This window comes from Canis lupus, chromosome 7, assembly GCF_011100685.1.
Source record: "Canis lupus familiaris isolate Mischka breed German Shepherd chromosome 7, alternate assembly UU_Cfam_GSD_1.0, whole genome shotgun sequence".
In the NCBI taxonomy this organism is placed as follows: Eukaryota; Metazoa; Chordata; class Mammalia; order Carnivora; family Canidae; genus Canis; species Canis lupus.
Window position 1 is genome coordinate 77,718,178 of NC_049228.1, and position 19,448 is coordinate 77,737,625.

The following is a 19,448-nucleotide window of genomic DNA, read 5'->3' on the forward strand; positions in this document are numbered from 1 at the left end:
TGTCCTTTTACGTCTGGAAACCAGAAAGCTGATGACTCAAGTCCCTCTCGACTGGGTACCTGATGGTGATAGTTGGATCACATCAGTCTTGCATGACTTTCAGAATACTGCTTTCTTTCAAGGCTGACTATCACACACCCCACAGTCTGCTAAGCCTGTTTGTCTTGGAAGCAGTTAGCGAAATTGTGGGAAGTAATTTTAAAAAAAACAAACAAACCCACCCACAGTGTAGAAAGGTCCTTCTGTGCTTTCAGTGACAATACTGCATAGCATACTGCACACAGGCTCCTGAGAGTTTACGTGAGACCCATTTCTGTTTTAGAGTGTGAACCATTCTGTTTTTCTTTGCAGATTTCCCACTGTGGCAGTAAGCATTGGATTTGCTGTAAACCAAGAGGTATGCAGTGGATGGGTCCCCCAGCCAGGGGTCCTGAGCCCCTTGGGCCTGGCTTAGTATTGTCCTTCAATACTAAGGGGGTTATTGGGTTCAACCCTTATACTCCTATTTTTCTTTGTCAAGTGCCTTAATCATGACTAGTAAATCCAAGCATCTGTTTTTCAGATATGAGAAAGTAAACAAATGAAAGCTGATTTGGGGGGTTGTGGGTTTGGAGCTCTGTGGCCAGCCCATCCCCATGGTGATGGGTCCTTGTTTCCACCACACTCTTTCTGTGATGCTGCTGGAGAAACGTGGGAGGGAAAGTTCTGAGCAAATGGTCCACGTTAGTGTCCCTCCAACCCCTGGGGCATGTGACCTGGTCACACACAGAAGAAAGTCCTATTTTTGGAGGACGTTTTGAATCCCAGTCTTTCACCAGTTCTTCTTCGTCTTTCCCTGGCTGTTAGCATGAGAACATGGCTGCTTCAGGGTTCCCATCGCCCTTGCAGCTAAGCAACATCGTGGGACCTGCATAAAGGGCATTAATCAATTTAAGCAGTAATGCTTCAGAAAGCCCTCACTTCTGTGTGGCCACCACAGTTATATTTAAATAGGACTGGGGGTTCAGCATTTTCCAAAAGCAGACCTCGCCTAGGGCACTGTTTCCTCGTCTTCCTCCTCAACACTAACATCCACTCCCTACCTAGCATGGAGGCCGAGGGAAGTTCACACCTGTGTAAAAGTACTTAGGGTGAAGATAGGTAAAAATTTTAATATCAAAATCTCATTAAGGAGTCAAATGCTCTCTTGTTTCTCTGTTAGGTGTCATTGAGACCAATTAGGAGTTGAGCTGTAAGCTCCTGGGGTGACGCTCAGCTCACAGGGCTCATGACCACATGTCCATAACTGGGCAGGGAGGACAAAAATGCTGTGGGTGGGCAAGGTCTCTGATGGCAAGGCCTGCAGCGCTAGTGAGCCTGGTGTGAGTGACTGCATGCAGGTGGGCCGGCCATGTGGAGGGTTCTCCTCACCCTTCCTTCCTGCTAGCAAAGACCTCCAGGCCACCTTACCACCCGGGGGGCACAGGTCTAGAGGCCTACCTGGTTCTAGGGGAATCCCCTTAAAGCCAGGGTGGTGGGAAGGAGGGAAGATAATTAAGCATTGCTGGAAGGCTGATCCTCCCCAGAAATAAACCCTTTTCCTGCATTGTTGAGGAGTCCATTCTACTGTGGTCGATCTCACCCCAGGCCAGCTGAAACTCTCCCAAGAGCCTTGGGCTGGGTCTCTCTTCATTTTCCAGAGAGATGGAAACATGGCCAGCCCCTAGACCACACGAGGTTGCTCTCATTAACCCTGACTAGTGATGAGTCGGTAGAGGAAAGAAAAAACACATGAGAGAAGGCCGCATTTTTTCCCCATCCTCACCTTTTAAAAAAATTTTTTTACTTGTACTGTTTCCGATTGGGAGGCTGCTGTCCGCCCACTCCGTGCCGGGCACCCCTCCTTGGTGAATCACCTCCTCTCCTTGGCTCTTCTTGAGTTCTGATTCCATAAGCTTTACAGATGTATTCTTCATTCTTCACTTGTCAGCAGCTTTGAGGGTTCCTTGTGGGGATGCATGAGTCACAAGTAGCCTTCCCCAGCCCCCAAAACATAGGCTTTTCTGAAGAATTCAGCTTTTCAACAACTTTCAGTTACTAATGCTTGATTATGAGGTTAATTTTTTAAAAAGATTTTGTTTATTCATGAGAGACACACAGAGAGAGGAAGAAACACGGGCAGAGGGAGAAGCAGGCTCCATTCAGGGAGCTGGATGTGGGATTTGATCCCTAAACTGGGATCATGCCCTGAGCCAAAGGCAGACACTCAACCAACCACTGAGCCACCCAGGTGCCCCTTGTAAGGTTAATTTTTAATAAAGTTATATGAGTTTTAATATATGTTTAAGTATGTTATTTTCATAAAGACATGTGCTTTCATGTCCAGTTTTGAACTCAGACACTATTTTTTTCAATCCCCTTTGGAAAAGGAGTTTCCATCATATTGGTCATAACACCTCGAATCCTTCCCCTTTGAATTACTGTGTTATTTTCTGTGTCAAATAAGTGAAGCACTTTTGTTTTCCATCCTGCCCTGCACCCCGCAGCTTGAATTTGGAGTGATTTACCACTGCACGGAGGAGCGGCTGTACACAGGCCGGAGGGGCCAGGGCGCCTTCTGCAATGGCCAGAGACTCCGGGTCTCTGGGGAGACAGGTGGGGCTTCACGCGGCTCGGCTCATTTCAGGTTGAGAAGTATGAATGGAAAATGCCCAAATCACCATTCTGGGAAGGACAGCGCTGGAAATCTCCTGCTGAGGCTTCAGTTCCTTTAGGGACATTGCGTCCCTGAGGAACTGGAAATCCAGCCAGGTCTGTGTCTCCATGTTTTTGCGGATGTGGCCAGGAGCTTTAAATAGCCTCACTCTGCTTTACATGCACATCTTTAATCTTTAATGCTCAAAGAACCCCAGACCCCAGTACACCTTGGCCTCTAACGATCCAGGGACAAGGCCAGAGTCGGAAGGCCGCCTCTGCCCTCAGAGCATCCAGGTGGGTGTCAGGCATCCCAACATCAGCAGGGCGGCTCCCCCAGGAGTGTCTGGGGCTCCCTGGGTGTGGAGTGTCCGCAGTCCGCTTCAGTTTCCCTGAGAAGACGGGTGGCCCTAGGAGTGAGTCGTGTAAATAAGTGATGTTTCCACATACTACAGCTGTGTCACTGTCAGTGTCATTCCTCAAGGACACCCAGTAGCTTTTATAAAGCAACTGTGGTTGTGTTAAGCTGCACATAACTACATAATATTTTGGGGGCTTGGGGGGTCTTTTTTTAAAAGATTTTATTTATGTAGTCCTGAGAGACACAGAGAGAGAGAGAGAGAGGCAGAGACACAGGCAGAGAGAGAAGCAGGCTCCATCCATGCAGGGAGTCCGATGTGGGGCTTGATCCCGGGTCTCCAGGATCATGCCCTGGGCTGAAGGCGGTGCTAAACCGCTGAGCCACACAGGCTGCCCCATAACTACATATTGTTAACAGTAGGCCAGTTAGGTTTTTCAGTCTTTTTGGCCTTTCTTTCACAGTGATTAAGTTGGGGATATTTTATCTTGTGGTGGGAGAGGCACTATACTCTAGGGGCAGAAATAAAGAGCCCCAGCCTCAAAGCAGCTAGATTAGGAGAAGACTTTGAAAGCTCCTGCATCTCCATATTTGGGCCTGAAAAGGTAGAAAGCACAGTTCCTGCCAACTTCTCACTTGCACTTTTCTGCAGTGGGACCTCATGTGGTATCCTTCCCCATCATGGCTGCAGTCTAGGGTGTCCGTGTACCCTCTTTTTTCATTCTTCCTTTTCTGCCCTTTCTTCCTCCCTGGATGACGTCCACGTGCCTAGATGGCCTATGAGGCAATGAAAGGAGTAAGGTATGTCCATGCCTTCCAGGTGAGACCTGTAGTCTGGTGAGAGTGTCGACAAGCAAGGAGCCCGGGTGGGTGGGTGGGGGACAGGGGCCCCGTGTGCCTGGAGCCAGCAGCCCGGCGCAGTGGAGAGACTGAGGAGGTTCCCTTGGGGGTCCCTGTGAGTCACTGAGCACGCCTAGTGGAAGGGGCAGGGGAAGATCACATGAGGCTTCAGACAGAGGTGGGACCAGCAGGACACACTAACCAGTTACCACTTCTGAGTCCCACAGAGATTCCAGGACAGACTCCAGCCTTGCCCCATGCCCCCCTCTCCCAGAAATGTTTCGTTTGGCTGCATGAGAAGTAGCTTTAATTGTAGGTACTCATGCCAAGAGGTAAGCACTCAGGCCAAGTTGTGTAAGTCAGTAGTGAGGAAACATGTCATTAAACACGCTTATGTGAACTTTGCTCTATATTCCATTTGATCAGAACACTCAGCTTCATTCACACACACTTGGCTTCCTGGGCAGCTGCCTGTGTGGCTCAGGCGTGCATGACAACTTCACGTCCTCCACAGGGCTCTCAGACCCACATGGGCAGGGACTTTGGGTCACCTCTGCATTTGGCCCAGCATCGGCCCTCTAGTCCCATGCAAACCCTGTCATAAACTCCTTCTGCCACACAGCTGGGCTCCCATCTTCACGTCTCTCAAATTGCCCATCTTCTGGAGCTCAGTTTTTAGAAATTCTCACTAAAAAGAGCCTGATGTGCTGCTTTCATTGCTGAATGTTTTGTACTGTGAGGTAACTAGATTTCTATGGAGACGATGGAGCAGACCCCACAGCACAGTCGATGGATGTCATGCAGACCTGGTTTCAGTCCCAGTTCTCTCACCCACCAGTGCTGGGAGCTGCTCAGTTAGCCTCCTGAACCTCTGTCCTCGTGTGGTAGGTGGGGTGATGTGAGGAGTAAACTGAGGAGTAAATGCAGTTCTGCGAGAGAACGCTCAGTGATGTCCCAGGTACGTGGCATCCAATAGTGAGAGTTGTTATCAAAGAAGAAACTTCAGTCTTTGCACAAGATCACTAACCCCCATTGGTAAGATCAGGACACATTTCTAGGGGAAACAGGACACCCACCATTCATCTTTCTCTCTCCTTTCCTTGCTCCTATTACACCTTTCCCAATGGCTTCTATTCACAAGGTAAAAAGCAAATAGAACAACCCTGGATGGGGTAAAGGATTGAGGCCAGAATTTCCTTAGTACTTTTTTCTTCACATCCCACCATGCAGAATTTCAAACGTGTATGGTAGAAAAAGCAGTGAACCCACATGACCCACTGTGTGTCCAATATTGTCAGCTCACAGCCAACCCTGTGTCAGCCAACCCTGTCCTCACCCTGCACTTCAGTATGGATAGCTAAAACATACACGGATTCTTTGAAAAGCATAATTCCAATATCAGTAACACACTGTTTTAAAAATTATCAGTTATCCCTAAAGTTAATAAATACCCAGTGTTCAGACTTCCATTAGTCTCATCCTGTGGAAAACAGCCCTTCAAAGCCTCATTCTGAGTTCTCAGGGCTCCTGGGGGCTCCTGGGTCAGTCTTTGTTGCTCAATGTTCTCAGTGGACACAGCTAGGAGTTGTCTTTATTTTTTTTTTATTTTTCTTATTCTTTTAAAGATGTTATTTATTCATGAGAGACACACAGAGAGAGGCAGAGACACAGGCAGAGGGAGAAGCAGATTCCCTGCAGGGAGCCCCATGCCGGACTCCATCCCCAGGCTCACACCCTGAGCCAAAGTCAGGCGCTCAACCACTGAGCTATGCAGGTGTCCCGGAAGTTGTCTTTAAATATAAAAAACATAAGTTCATACTGGGGTTTTCAGTTCATATTCATGACTACAAGGCTCTCTACTCTTTGATTTATGTCTCTTCTCCCTGTGCTGGAACCCTCTTGTGCCCTGACACTGTGAATGATAAATTCAGAAATGTCCACACAATCACTTTTCCTCTTTATCCGACAACATACACCAGTTACAGTCCCCGAATAACAATACTAGCCCACTGTCAACAAACCATTACCCAAAGCAGTTGGAAGGAGTTTTGTGTTGTTGGTCTTCTGGAGCACTTTTCATCCTAGTGTCCCACCAGGGTCTGGAGTCAGGATTGCTATGAGAATCTCTGAAGTAGTTCCTTCTTCCCTTTCCTTATGCCACCAGCTGAGAATCATCACTTAGATACGTTTGTTTCACTTTGTTTTTAATTTAGGAAGATTAGTTTTTAAAAATCTATTTTAACTTGTAATTATAGAGAAGGGTACATTCTTACAAAGTCAGATCTATAAAACAAACTGTATTTGAAGAGGTTTAGCTTCTGTTTTGTCCTTTACTCTAGCCTCCTCCTTCCCCTAGAGATTACCATCTAAAAGTGGTCATTGTTCCATTGTTTATTTGGGGGGGGGGGGTGTATGTGTATTTTATATAAGCAGCTGGGGATTTTTTGGCTTCTATTCTCTGTTTTAGTATAATTTTTGGTATTTAGAAAGGTTTATATTTTTGCTCCGATTTCCTTTGTATGAAGATGTTTCCATACCATCCCTTGTCCTCTCTTTTGGGTTATTGTCTCTTGGTTCCCTATCAGTATTAAGTATCAGTAATACTTAAGTTAGCTTGTAACCTCTTCTTCCCCTCCTCATATACTCCAGTATACGATGAAAGCACAATAACCTTTTACTCTCAGTTATGACAAGGCAGTTGACTAGCTCATTCTACTAACCAAACCCTCTGCTGGTTCCCTTTCCCCCTTTGGATGGTTATGCTGCATGTATGTTGCCAGGGCAACCAGCCACCTGTATGATGCTCTTGCCCTAGGACTATCAGGGCATAGTCTTGGTTCCACAAGTAAATTAGATTTAATACCCCCCACCAGTACTTTATGGTGATATAGCTCCAGTCGTTTTGATTGGGTGAAGTTAAAGCTCAAGCTCATTCATTAGTACAACATTTCTCAAATTTTTTGATCTTAGGACCAACCCACCCACTTAATACTAATGAAAAATTATTGAAGATCTCAGAAGAACTTTTGTTTATTTAAGTTATATCTATTGGTGTTTATGTATTTGAAACTGAAACAGAAACTCTTAAAATATTTATTTTTAAAATAAACAACTCAAAACATGTTCGCATGAATAGTGTATTTTTTTTTTTTAAGAGAACCATATTTTCGGGCAGCCTGGGTGCCTCAGTGGTTTAGCGCCGCCTTCGGCCCAGGGCATGATCCTAGAGACCCGGGATCAAATCCCATGTCGGGCTCCCTGCATGGAGCCTGCTTCTCCCTCTGCCTGTGTCTCTACCTCTCTCTCTCTCTGTTTCTCATGAATAAATAAATAAAATCTTAAAAAAAAAAAAAGAGAGAGAACCATATTTTCCAAAACAAAATAATTTTTCATGAGTGGGCTTGTTTTACATTTTTTCCAAATCCCTATACAATGTCTGGCTTAAGAGAGGACAACTAGATTCTCACATCTGCTTCTATATTCAATCTGTTGTAATGGGTTATCTTGTTGTGTGAAGATCTGGTCTTACATGGATAAGTAGTTGGAAGAAGGACGAGTGAGGAATATTTTAATAGACTTTTCAGATAATTGAAGATATATTTTTCTTTGATGCCAAACTCAAGAAGTGGTGGTTTCTTTTTTTTTTTTTTTTTTAAGGTTTTATTTATTTATTCATGAGAGACACACAGAGAGAGGCAGAGACACAGGCAGAGGAGAAGCAGGCTCCTCACTGAGAGCCGGTTGTGGGACTTGATCCCAGACCCCCAGGATCAAGCCCTGAGCCAAAGGCAGACGCTGAACTGCTGAGCGACCCAGGCGCCCCAAGAAGTGGTGGTTTCTAAAAGCTTAGTCACAGTGTGAAATCTACTGACATAAGAATTTTTTTACTCTGTGACCATGAAATCCCTTGGGCAGTCTCTTACTTTGAATGACTCTTTTGCTCATGAATGATTTTATAACATCATGTATTGGTCATTTGGGTAATATGAGTCCACTGAGATTTTCAAGCCCTTTTAAATATTGACCTATTTCATCTTAAAATAGTAGGAAACTCATATTCATTAGTATCACCACTCTTAGGAGAAATCTTTAAGTGTTGGGAAGGTGTCAAGCTTTTGGTGGTAGATATAAGTCTTCCCAAATTCTGATTTCCACTTGAAAGCTTGAATTTTATCATTGGCAATCTCAGCCATTGAAGTAATGGGCTCACTGCTTTCATTTTCAAGAAAATGTCTTCCAGATACCCAACTCTGAATAACTATTGCTCATTAAAACCCTTCATGTGTACTTCCCATTTCATCACACAGAATACTGAAAAGAAATGAGCCTAGGTTTCAAGCCTAATATAATTAATAATTTTTGCAGCTTTTTCATTCTTAAATAAAACTGACACATTTTCCACCAGAATGTGAGTGTATCAGAGAAGACTGCATTGACCACCGGAACAGGTGGTGCCCTGCCTCACTTTGTCTAGTCTGCACAAATGTTAGCACGGTGAAACAGGCAAATAATGCCTTAGTATTATTATGAAAATTATTTTAAGTTCACAGATTCCCGAAAGAAGCTCAGGGACCACACTCCCAGAACTTCTATTCCAGTTGGTTTCTCAGGAAGGCCTCCTGGGAATAAAAATCATCAACATCATCATCATCATCATCATCATCATCATCATCTTTTTCTGCATTCTTATGTGTCCAAAGCAGTTTATCAGTGGTCTTCATACTTGGAAATCCATTCTTCTGGTAATAAAACACATAGCTCACATTTTTGTGTGTTGACCATCTTAAATTGTCTCTGTCATCTTCTGGCACAACTATTTTGTTGAAAAGTCTGAAAACAGTTTCATTTTCTTTCCCTCATAAGGACTTCAGTTATTTGCTTGAATGCCCAAAGGATTTTTTTTTCTTTTTTCTTTAGAGTACAGTCATTTTAATAGAGTAGGTCTCAATGTTGTTTGTTTTCAGTTTCCAAAGCACATCGTGGTACACCATTTCAATGTGCAATTTCAAGACTTTTTTTTTTTTTTTTTTTTTTTTTGCTTTCAGAAGAGTTTTCTTGAAGTATAGTTTTTAAGTATTTCTTCATTCCCAATTTCTTTTGCTTTGTTTTTATCTTCTGGGCATTCTATTGTAAGTATGTTAGATCTTCTCTACTTATCTTTTCTATGACAATTTTGCTTTAATCCTTTTTACCTGTTCCACCAGTTTTTTTGGTTCTCCATTCCTTTCTTTCTTTTAAAAAAGACTTTATTTATTTATTTATTTATGAGAGACACACAGAGAGAGGCAGAGACACAGGTAGAGGGAGAAGCAGGTTTCCTTCTGGGAGCCTGATTCAGGACTCAATCCTAGGACCTGAGATCTTGACCTGAGCTGAAGGCAGACGCTCAACTACTGAGTCACCCAGGCGCCCCTGCCCTCCATTTCTTATAAAGCACTGTTTATGTATTCCTTGTTCCTTTGATTTAATCTTCTTTGCTGAAATATTTTCTTTTCCAATTCTTCCTGAGTTCTGTCCCTCCACTTTCTAGGTAGGCTGGGTTTTTTATGTATTCTTAATTTCTTTACTTATTTTCCTACATAACGTTCCTTGTTTTGTGGACAAATCTTGCAGTCGTTGATTGATGGAGACATGTTGTTCTTCTCCTTACTCTTTTCATTTTTTTTTCCCATGTAAGTGTGTGTGGGATTCACTATCATCCTTTTTAATTACTTATTTCTACTTGAAATCTGTATTCCTGAAATTGAGAGGGGCGTGTGGAAGGTTATGGGGGGGGAGGAGGGTAATTCAGGACATTTTTTTGTGGCTTTTTCTAGTTCTAGAGTTCCCTCTTCTGTTGTTTTTGTGAAGTGTTCAAAAACTTGGCCTTAGCCTTACATATATAGATATTTTGGCTTTGTCCCCCTCCTTAACTGTTACTTGGATCTTCTCTTTGCCTCTATTATTCTTAGTAGCTATTGGTGATTTTGAGGTTCTCCTATTTTGAGGTACAACAGATGCTCAGCGTTTCTCTCTTCCTCCTGATGCCCCATGGTCTTGTAGCTGTTGGAGGTTTGTCCTGCCCACTTGTGTTTTAGGGCTTGCATATGCCTTGTGGATATATATTTTTTTGTAGATGTCTACAGTTGTGCTTTTTTTGCTCTCCTAGTTCTATTTTTATCAGAGGGGGTTTGGATAAGTTAAAAACTATGTGGCCATTACAGAGGTTTCCAGTTCTTAAACAATACTTTCCCCCCCTCAAATTACTTGTTTTTTCCCCGCTGAGCAAGGAACCTAACACAGGACTCTACCTCACGACCCTGGATCATGACCTGAGTTGAAGGCAGATGTTTGACTGAGCCACCCAGGAGCCCAAATTACTTATTTTTTAAGAACAAGTTTTAAAATATTTTGAAACATTATATTGAACTGAAAGTCAAATACTATAATATTTACCATTTTATTTATTTATTTTTAGAGAGAGAGTGTGTGCACACACATGCAAGGGGTAGGCAGGGGAGAGAAAGAATCTTAAAAACAGGCTCCATGCCCAGTGCAGAGCCCAACTCGCAGCCTGATCTCACAATCCTGAGATCCTGACCTGAGCCAAAATCAAGAGTCAGAAGCTTAACTGACTGAGTCACCTGGGCACCCCTAAAATTAACCGTTTTAAAGTGAGCCATTCAGTGGTTAGTACATTCACAGTGCTGCACATTTGCTTGGCTTCAAGTTCTAACCCTGTGCCCACGGAGCCCCTTTGCCCTACACTCTGTCTCTCCCCAGTCCCCCCAAAACCACCAACCTTCCACTTGTCTAGTACTTAGTTTTTATCCTAGTATTTATGTTTTTAAGTTAAATGAAACTTTTATTTTCATATGACTAGCTGTTAACAGTTCCTAAGAAGTCTGAATTAGGACATGTATGTAAAAGTGCACACTGGTGTAAGCGCTGTCACAGTGGAGCTCTGTGTTCAGTAAAAGCACTTTGTATTTATAGGGGATGTTTCCCAGACTTTAAAACATGATCGCCTCCTTTGAGGAGTACATATGAGTACATATTTCAGGGTATACAAATGACTTGCTTCTCTTAAGACAACATCACTCTTTGATACTTGGGATATTTTAATTTTGCTCAACCAGAAGAGTTTTCAAACTGTTGGAAATCTATTCATGGACAACATTTTTTTTCATCCTAAAATCTGTTGAAAAAATATACAGAGATGCCCTACTTCAGAATGTATTGGATTTTTTATGGTGGTAAAATAAATATCTATAACAAAATTTATCATTTAAAGTGTGTAATTTAGTGGCATTAATTACATTTACAATGTTTTCCAACCATGACCATCTATTTCCAAATTTTTATCTCTCCAAATGAAGCTGTACCCATTAGGCAATAACCCCCATTCCCCCTACACACATACTCGTGAAGGCACAGAATATTTTAAATTAAAAAATATATACATTACCAGGGCACCTGGGTGGCTCAGTGGGTTGAGCATCCATCTGACTCTTGATTTCAGCTCAAGTCATGGATGGTCTCAGGGTCCTGGGATTGCCCCCCACCTTGGCCCCATGCTCAGTGGGGAGTATGCTTGGGATTCTTTCCCTCTCCCTCTGCCCTTCCCTCTGTGCTCTCTCTCTCTCTCAAATAAAAAAGTCTTTGGGACACCTGGGTGCCTCAGCAGTTAAGTGTCTGCCTTTGGCTCAGGGCATCATCCCGGTCCTGGGATCAAGTCCCACATCGGGCTCCCTGCTGGGAGCCTGCTTCTCCCTCTGCCTATGTCTCTGCCTCTGTGTGTCTCTCATGAATAAATAAATAAATCTTAAAAAAAAATAAGTAAAACTTTAAAAAATACATATGTATGTTAGCATTTGAGCTAAAATATTATGGTAAATATAGTATAAGGGATCATAAATTGCAAAAATAGTGATTATGGATAACTAGAAATAATCATAAGATGTTCAGTAGAGGAGATTGTTTTATCTGTGGCAAAATGAAACCCTTAGAAAGTATTTTGCCTGTAAGTGGCAGCACTCAGGCTTCCTTTTCCCTTGTTCTTGATTTCATTGTGGGGGGAAGAATAACAGCCGATATCTAGATTGCAGTTAGAAGAAGTGGAAAGAACTGGACACAGACATATCTCTTCACAGATTTAAAAACTATGGGGCAGCCCGGGTGGCGCAGCGGTTTAGTGTCGCCTTCAGCCCAGGGCCTGATCCTGGAGTCCCGGGATCGAGTCCCATGTCGGGCTCCCTGCGTGGAGCCTGCTTCTCCCTCTGCCTGGGTCTCTGCTTCTCTCTCTCTCTCATGAATAAACAAATAAAATCTTTAAAAAAAAAAAAAAAACTATGAGAAGAAATGCTTTCTTTCACATAATCCTTGGACAAGCTTGAGTTTAAGCCTGGGCCTCACTACCTAGGCCACGTGACCTCATACAGGTCACTTCTCCAGGCTTGATTTCCCCATCTGTGAAACAAGGGCAGTGCAATAGTAAAGGCAAAAGAGGAATAGAGGCATAAATGTATCATAAGTGTAATGGAGGGATGGAGACATAAGTAGGAAGTGCTTAGCACTGGTCTGTGTGGAACAATTAGGAGCTTGGTGAATGGGAGCTACTGTTTCCACACTTTGCTTAGTTTTCCTTTGTGAAATAGCCTTCACTTAGTCTGAAACCACCTACCCTTCCTGGACTAGCCCTGCATGTAGGGGTGTCTGCTTGTCTGGGCTGGCACTCCAGGGATTTTCCTCTCCACTCACCCTACAGCCACCACATCCCTCTGATAAGGACAGATTGGGCTAGGCCTTGGCCTGAACAAGTAGTCACATTTTTTCAATGAGGTATAATTGCCATATAGCATTATGTTTCAGGTGTACAGGATCATGATTCAACATTTGTATATATTGCAAAATGACCACCATAGTAAGTCTAGATAACATCCAAGTAGTCACGTCTTATGAACCTGATTTTTAAAAAAGTAAGTGCTTATCTCCCTGTCGAAATTGCTTAGGCTTTCTAGTTCCTGGAGGGAAAATGTCAGTGTCTTCCTTAATATCCTCCCACGGTGACTGAGATCCTGGGGCCAGGAAATGCTTTGTATGTAGGGATTATTCTCTTGATCTTAGCTCTCTGAGGGAAGCAGTCTTTAAGTATATACCATGGAGTAAGGGATAGTGTTAGGGTCTTGCAAATAGTACAGAATCATACCTTAGTGGGGAGGGGGACCATGGTCCTGCTGATACAGCTTTGGGGGGGGTGGAAAAAAATTATTGAAAGCTAAAATACACATCCTCTTTGGTTTAGAAATCCCACTTCTATCAGTCCATCCTGAAAACCACCACTATGAGTGCACAAATCTATAGAGAAAAAGAGATAGCATTGTTTATAACAAGAGGAATTAAGGATGTTTACCTGAGGGGGGGTTGAAGAACCAGCGGCAGTTCTTCCATCACGTGGAGCAGCACGCAGTCCTCACAAGTACGGAATGGTGAAGAAGGATGTGCTTGATACGTTGTGTTATCAAAAGAGCAAGTAACAGAATTAACTGTTTTTAAAAATACAGTGTGTGGGTGTAAGGTTCGAGGTTAGCTAAGGAAATCAGAAGCAAGATCAGGCAATGTGCCCTGCCGCTTCACTTCCTTTTTCCTCCTCGGCCTCCCGGAGGGACAGCTCATCCTTTTTTAATTTAACAGTCACTCCCCAAATTTCAGTATGTTATCTTTCAATGATGTTTTGAACGAAAATATTGATCATTCAGAATTCACCCCCCTCCACGAAAATAGTGTCATCCTTAGTGATTAGATTCTTACACTAGCCACCCAAATTCTACTCGCCTCAAACGTGCCTCTCATACATTTAAAAATATTACTAATTGAAGAAATCAACCCAAACAGGAAGACTCTTAGCAAAGTTTCCTTAGTGCTGGTGTCTGAAGGAAAGTGCTCGTGGCTTTTTCAGTGACTATTTATTGAGCCCTCACCCTCACCCTCCACCCCCAGCCCCCCCTTCTGTTGAGATCAGTTTCCTCAGGGGCCTTGCTTCCCTCTGCCTCTGCCCCCCTCCCCGGGATAAATACCTTCTGGGTTTTGCAGTCCAGAGAGGGAATTAGGAGGGAGCTGGGGCAGTGACCTGTGCCCTGAGATCTGAGCAGTCACCCTGAGACCCCTGCTGTGGGCAGAGCCCCTTGCCTGCTCCCTGGACAGGCAGGAGACACGTCGTTAGCTAGGCCATGGTGCTGCTGTGCCAGGCAGGGAGTGGTCCACACCTTGTCTCCTGGGCACAGGACCTATGGTGGGGAGCCAAGCGATTTTCAGAAAGTGGTTTATTATTTTTTTTAAAGATTTTATTTATTTATTCATGAGGAACACAGAGAAAGAGGAGGCAGAGACACAGGCAGAGGGAAAAGCAGGCTCCATGTGGGGAGCCCGATGTGGGACTTGATCCTGGAACCCCAGAATCACACCCTGAACCGAAGGCAGGCTGATGCTCATGCGCTGAGCCACTCAGATGTCCCTGTAGTGTTTAAAGTAGAAAATGAAAGCCTCTCGCATAAGAAAAGGGGGAATGGATATAGATTCCGTCTGAGAGGAGATGGCCCCCTCATGGTCATCCAGCCCCTCGGGGAAAGACTTTGCAGGGAAAGACTTTGCAGGTGTTGACATAGGATGGGCCCCTTGAGTGACAGAACTTGTGGAGTGTTTCCTCCACATGGAGGGCCTTCCTTCTGTCATCTGAACACCGTGGTGTGGCTGACTGCTCAACCAGAAGGCCTGACAACACATGACAGGATAAGTGTGGTTGTGTTTGGGCGGGTAGCAAAGACAAACCGCCTGTGAGTCAGGTGCGGGAAGGGAGCTCAGGCATGTCCACTGGCACCCTTGGGCCAGCTCCCTGCTCCTGTCCTGGAACCGAGTGCTTGGCCTGACCTGCCCGCCACTCACACTGAGGTGGCCACACTGCCACGGTATTGGTGGGGTCACTCCTGACAACTCCCTTTCCAAAGTCTCCTTTAAAAGTTGCTTTCTCTGCAGGGATATTTCCATCTTCATGATCATAGCAGTTAGAGAAAGGTTTTTAGGTTTTTTTGTTTTTTAAGATTTATGTATTTGAGAGAGCGAGAAACCCAAGCTGACTCCACACTGAGCAGGGAGCCCGATATGGGGCTGGATCTCACCACCCTGAGATCAGACCTGAGCTGAAAGCAAGAGTCGCACACTTAAGCAACTGTGCCCCCAACAGGCCCCTAGAGAAAGGTTTTTAAAGACAGATTTCTAAGATGAGGCTTTTTTGGTCTTTCACACATGTGGGTGGTCCCAGTTTGGAGTCATTTTGTTTTTATTTATGACTGATGATGATTTTCACTAGCCACCTGACTCTTCCAGGTTCTTCAATGCTAACTATCCCTGAAAAGAAAGAGAACTGAGAATCTGCTCCCTCTGAAATCTGAAACAGAAAGCAGCCTTAAAGGAATGAGGATGGAATAGTCAGGTGCAGGTTTTGTTGACTTCTCTTTACCGTGTCCTTAAGTTTCAACACAGCTGTCAGAAGAACTTCCTAACATAAACCTCTCAACAGATGGTGCTCGTTCTGACTGGATAGGAGAGGCCAATACCTGAGGTTTGTTTCACAGGGTAACCTGACTATTCAGTTAGAACCGAGACTTGATTTTCCTGATCACGGGATATTCTTTCTACTACAGATATCTCCAAGGCCTTGGTTCTAACGGAAATTGGCCCCAAACGTGACCCAGCCACTCTGAAATTGTTCCTCAGCAACATGGAGAGGTTACTGCACGCCAAAGCTCATGGGTATGACTTCTCAGTTCCTGGGACACCCCGGAGCCAAAAAGGAAAGTGCCAAACACACAGGCTTGCTCTCAGCTCCCCCAAGGAAAGAGGAGAAGATCCCATGGGAGGGGTGATGGCCCACCGGTGCCCCATGTGGAGGCTGGGAGAGCCAAGTGATGTTCATGGACCGATGTGCTACCTCATGCATCCAGCTGTTAGGAAACAGATGGGGGCTTTTGTTCTTTTCCAAGCAGCGCTTCCAGAATCCAAGTGATGGATCTTCAGGCACCCAACCAGTGAATCCTGTGTGGACTTAGAACCCTTCATAAATGACATCACTCCAGCAAACATTTAGGAAAAATAAATCCAAGTCCAAGTGGACCTGCCCTCGTCTCCCATCCTCCCTAGGTCTATGCTATACTAGCCACATGAGGTGATTTAAATTTACATTAAAGTTTAGTAGAGTTAAGACTTGAGTTCTTCAGTTGCAATAGCCACATTTCAAGTGCCCAACAGCAACCAGTGGCTAGTAACTTCCACGGTGCAGAAGGTTTCTATCCTCACAGAAAGTTCTCTTGGATGGTGCTGCTCTGCACCCCAGATCTTGAATCTAGAGCTTATTAGAGAAGCCCTGTGGCTCATTTTTAATGACTGGGAATGTCCAGTAGAGGGGTGATGTTGGATGACGTCAGCTATTTAAGAGAAATCTGGCTTGCACACAGTGCCACTCACAGGAATGTTTGCCCTCTTCCCTCTCCTCCAGGGTCCGAGTGATCGGGAGCTCCACCTTGGCGCTCTGCCACCTGGCCTCGGGGGCCGCGGATGCCTATTACCAGTTTGGCCTGCACTGCTGGGACCTGGCTGCTGCCACAGTCATCATTAGAGAAGCAGGCGGCATTGTGATGGATACCTCGGGTGAGCCCCTCTGACCTTCGGTCTGTTGTCCATCCCCAGGGGAATGACAACAGAGACTAGACCCAGTAATGCCACCAGACCCAACGTCCCCCAGTCCAGACCCCGCAATACCACCAGACCCAACGTCCCCAGTCCAGACCCAGCAATACCACCAGACCCAACATTGCAAGTCCAGACTCCGCAATACCACGAGACCCAACGTCCCCCAGTCCAGACCTGGTAATACCACCAGACCCAGCATCTCCCAGTCCAGACCCAGTAATACCACCAGACCCAACATCCCCAGTCCAGACCCCACAATACCACCAGACCCAATGTCCCCAGTCCAGACCCTGCAATACCACCAGACCCAACATCCCCAGTCCAGACCTGGTAATACCACCAGACCCAACATTCCCAGTCTAGACCCAGTAATATCACTAGTTGCAATGTCCCCCAGACTAGATCAAGTAACACCACGAGACTCAATGTACCCCCTAGTTCCTCAGAGTCTGTTGATGAAAGACCATGTGAGGATATTGGGAAAACAGGGGGCCAGTGCTTTCTCAGCTTTCCTGCCTTCCTATTCTATGCCTCTAGGCTGGAAAATAGACCCCAGGATCAGGATATGGCCAGAGAGTAGCAACACCACCACTGTACACTTACATAACATTTGACAGACTTCTAGAATACACATTGTGACCACCAAATCCTGTGAGATGAAGGGGAAGATAACACCCCTCGCACCCTGTAGCCCAGCATGGGGTCAGTGTGGTCAGCATGGTGTACAACACAAGCACTCTGTGACCGTTTAAGAGAATGGACCCACAAAGGTGACCTGTTCTTCTACTTCAAAGTCATCATGTCCCAGTGACTGACCCCCCTGGGGGGAGAATCCCGTAGCATATCTGCCCCCCTCCCATAACTCTGCTTAACTTCAGGCAGACCTCTCATCTAATATTTAGGAACAAGGAGTCTAAGACCAGGTGAATCTTTTTAGATCCCATTGTCTAGCTATTTAGTCACAACTTGTTAGGCAGCCTACATCGGGTCACTGCTCAGATGGGCCCCACCCAGACCTGCTCAGTTGGGACTTCCATCACATGGGGTCCCCGATGCCACCCAGGCAGCAGGTGTCTGAGAACTCCTCTCTGCTATATCTTGGTCTAACTGATCCTGTGAACCTCAGTCCTGATGGCTAGACCTCAGCCTATATCCCCCCCAGCACAGCCTCGACTGTGCTCTTTCGCTCTTGTGGGAGCAGCAGAGTGGAGGCTGCGAGGCCACGCCCGCACCTCGGCCAGGCTCACACCTAGACCTCACCCTTTGGTCCCACCTCCAGCCTGGCCCAGGAGTTTGTTTTCCTTGGAATGTGTGTGTGCCCAGTCCTCATTCAGGACTGTTCTGGCCCCTCCAGTAACTCAGGTGCCCTCTGTTCTCTGTCCTCAGGCGGACCTCTCGACCTCATGTCTTGCAGAGTGGTTGCTGCGGGCACCCGAGAAATGGCAACACTCATAGCTCAGGCCTTGCAAACAATTAACTATGGGCGGGATGATGAGAAGTGAAAGGGAGCAAAGGGGCCGAGAACTGCGACCCAAGGCCGGGGCCTTCCTGGGACTGTGGGGGCTGGTGGCAAGCCCCAGGGACGAAGCTGCCTCTAGCCGCCTGCACACGTCCTGCGTCTCTGACCACCGCCAGAGGGAGGTGTTATGCTCAAGCATGTGGCTTTCTGGGTAAATCCACGTCTTTCACCGGGACTCGGTGTTTAGCTGGTGTCTCTTCTTGATCTCACATAGCCTTTGTCAGGTTAGTACCAGTTCTTCTGTCAGGGCCAAGACCCAAATCTTGTATGGTGTACGTATCGAAAATTCAGTTTCAACTTTTTTTCCTCCAGAATGCAAATCTCAGGTAATAAGGCTTTAGAACTGCTGATAAAGCGGACTTGTTCTCAGGCCCTCCCCCACGGTACTTCGGAATGCAATAAATCAAAATAATGGCACTCTGCTTATCTGTTTCCCTCCATGAATGTGTCACCTCTTTCCCCAAATGACCCACAACCCTCCACAGCTGTAGATGCAGGCTCTTGGGGAAAGTTCTCATATTAAAGCCCAAAGTTGGCAGTGTTTGCTGTCTGCTGCCTTTGGTAAGCACTGTGAAAACTATTTCAGTAATTATCATGTGTGTGTTAGTAGGTAAAGTATGGCATATGAAAATTTTAGGAATTTATTTGAACATAAATCAACTCAAATCAAGCGGCACCAAAGAGAAGAGGCTGGAAGCACTCTGTCCACGGCAGCAGGGGAAAGCTTTTATAGAGAAAAGGCGAAAGCAAAGTAAGAAAATTATCAGTGGACTATAGTTTAAAACCTCTTTGCCTGTTTGTGATTGGTTGTCCTTAGATTCACCTTATAACCTTGAGAACTTACCAGCTTAGGTTTTGGTTTGCTTATGTAGGTGCTATGCTTGTGAGATGCGTTAGGCCTCCTCAGTCTTATGGCCTCATTTTTAATTAATTTAACAGTCCCCCTTTTTGGTCATCCTCTCATACTTGAGAGATTACCCAAAACCTTGGTGTTAGTGTTGCTCTGTCACCATCAGAGTTAAATTGCTCTTGTGAAACTCCTTGATTATGGTGTCAGATCCATGGAAGAATTGCTTTTGCTATTTTTTCCCATTGTTCAGCTTATTTCTGTTTCTCTAAGCGCAGTGGGACCATCTAATGTGCTGATGGCTACAAGCATGTAAGACCTTTGAGACAACACAGCTCACCAGATTGACTATGATACTGACTATGAGGAAGACAATACCACGGCACTGAAGTACATACCTAGCCCTGGGCCCCATGAACCAAACCAGTCGGTTCAAATAAATCAAAGAATGTATCAGATAAGGAAGGTATCAGCCTGTGTAAAAGGAG

The 19,448-nt window shown here is 45.1% G+C and overlaps 1 protein-coding gene across 3 annotated transcripts in view; it reads left to right on the top strand.

The window, feature by feature from the left end:
- IMPA2 (inositol monophosphatase 2) overlaps nucleotides 1-18,535 on the top strand; it is a 45,341-nt gene extending 26,806 nt beyond the window's left edge. For all 3 annotated transcript variants that reach the window (XM_038543905.1, XM_038543906.1, XM_038543903.1), the window contains exons 4-8: nucleotides 352-397; nucleotides 2,526-2,634; nucleotides 15,550-15,658; nucleotides 16,401-16,552; nucleotides 17,981-18,535. In XM_038543905.1, the coding sequence (XP_038399833.1) occupies nucleotides 352-397; nucleotides 2,526-2,634; nucleotides 15,550-15,658; nucleotides 16,401-16,552; nucleotides 17,981-18,096 (532 nt within the window). In that variant the 3' untranslated portion in view covers nucleotides 18,097-18,535. The remainder of the gene's footprint in view (nucleotides 1-351; nucleotides 398-2,525; nucleotides 2,635-15,549; nucleotides 15,659-16,400; nucleotides 16,553-17,980) is intronic.
- The last annotated feature ends 913 nt before the right edge of the window (nucleotides 18,536-19,448 follow it).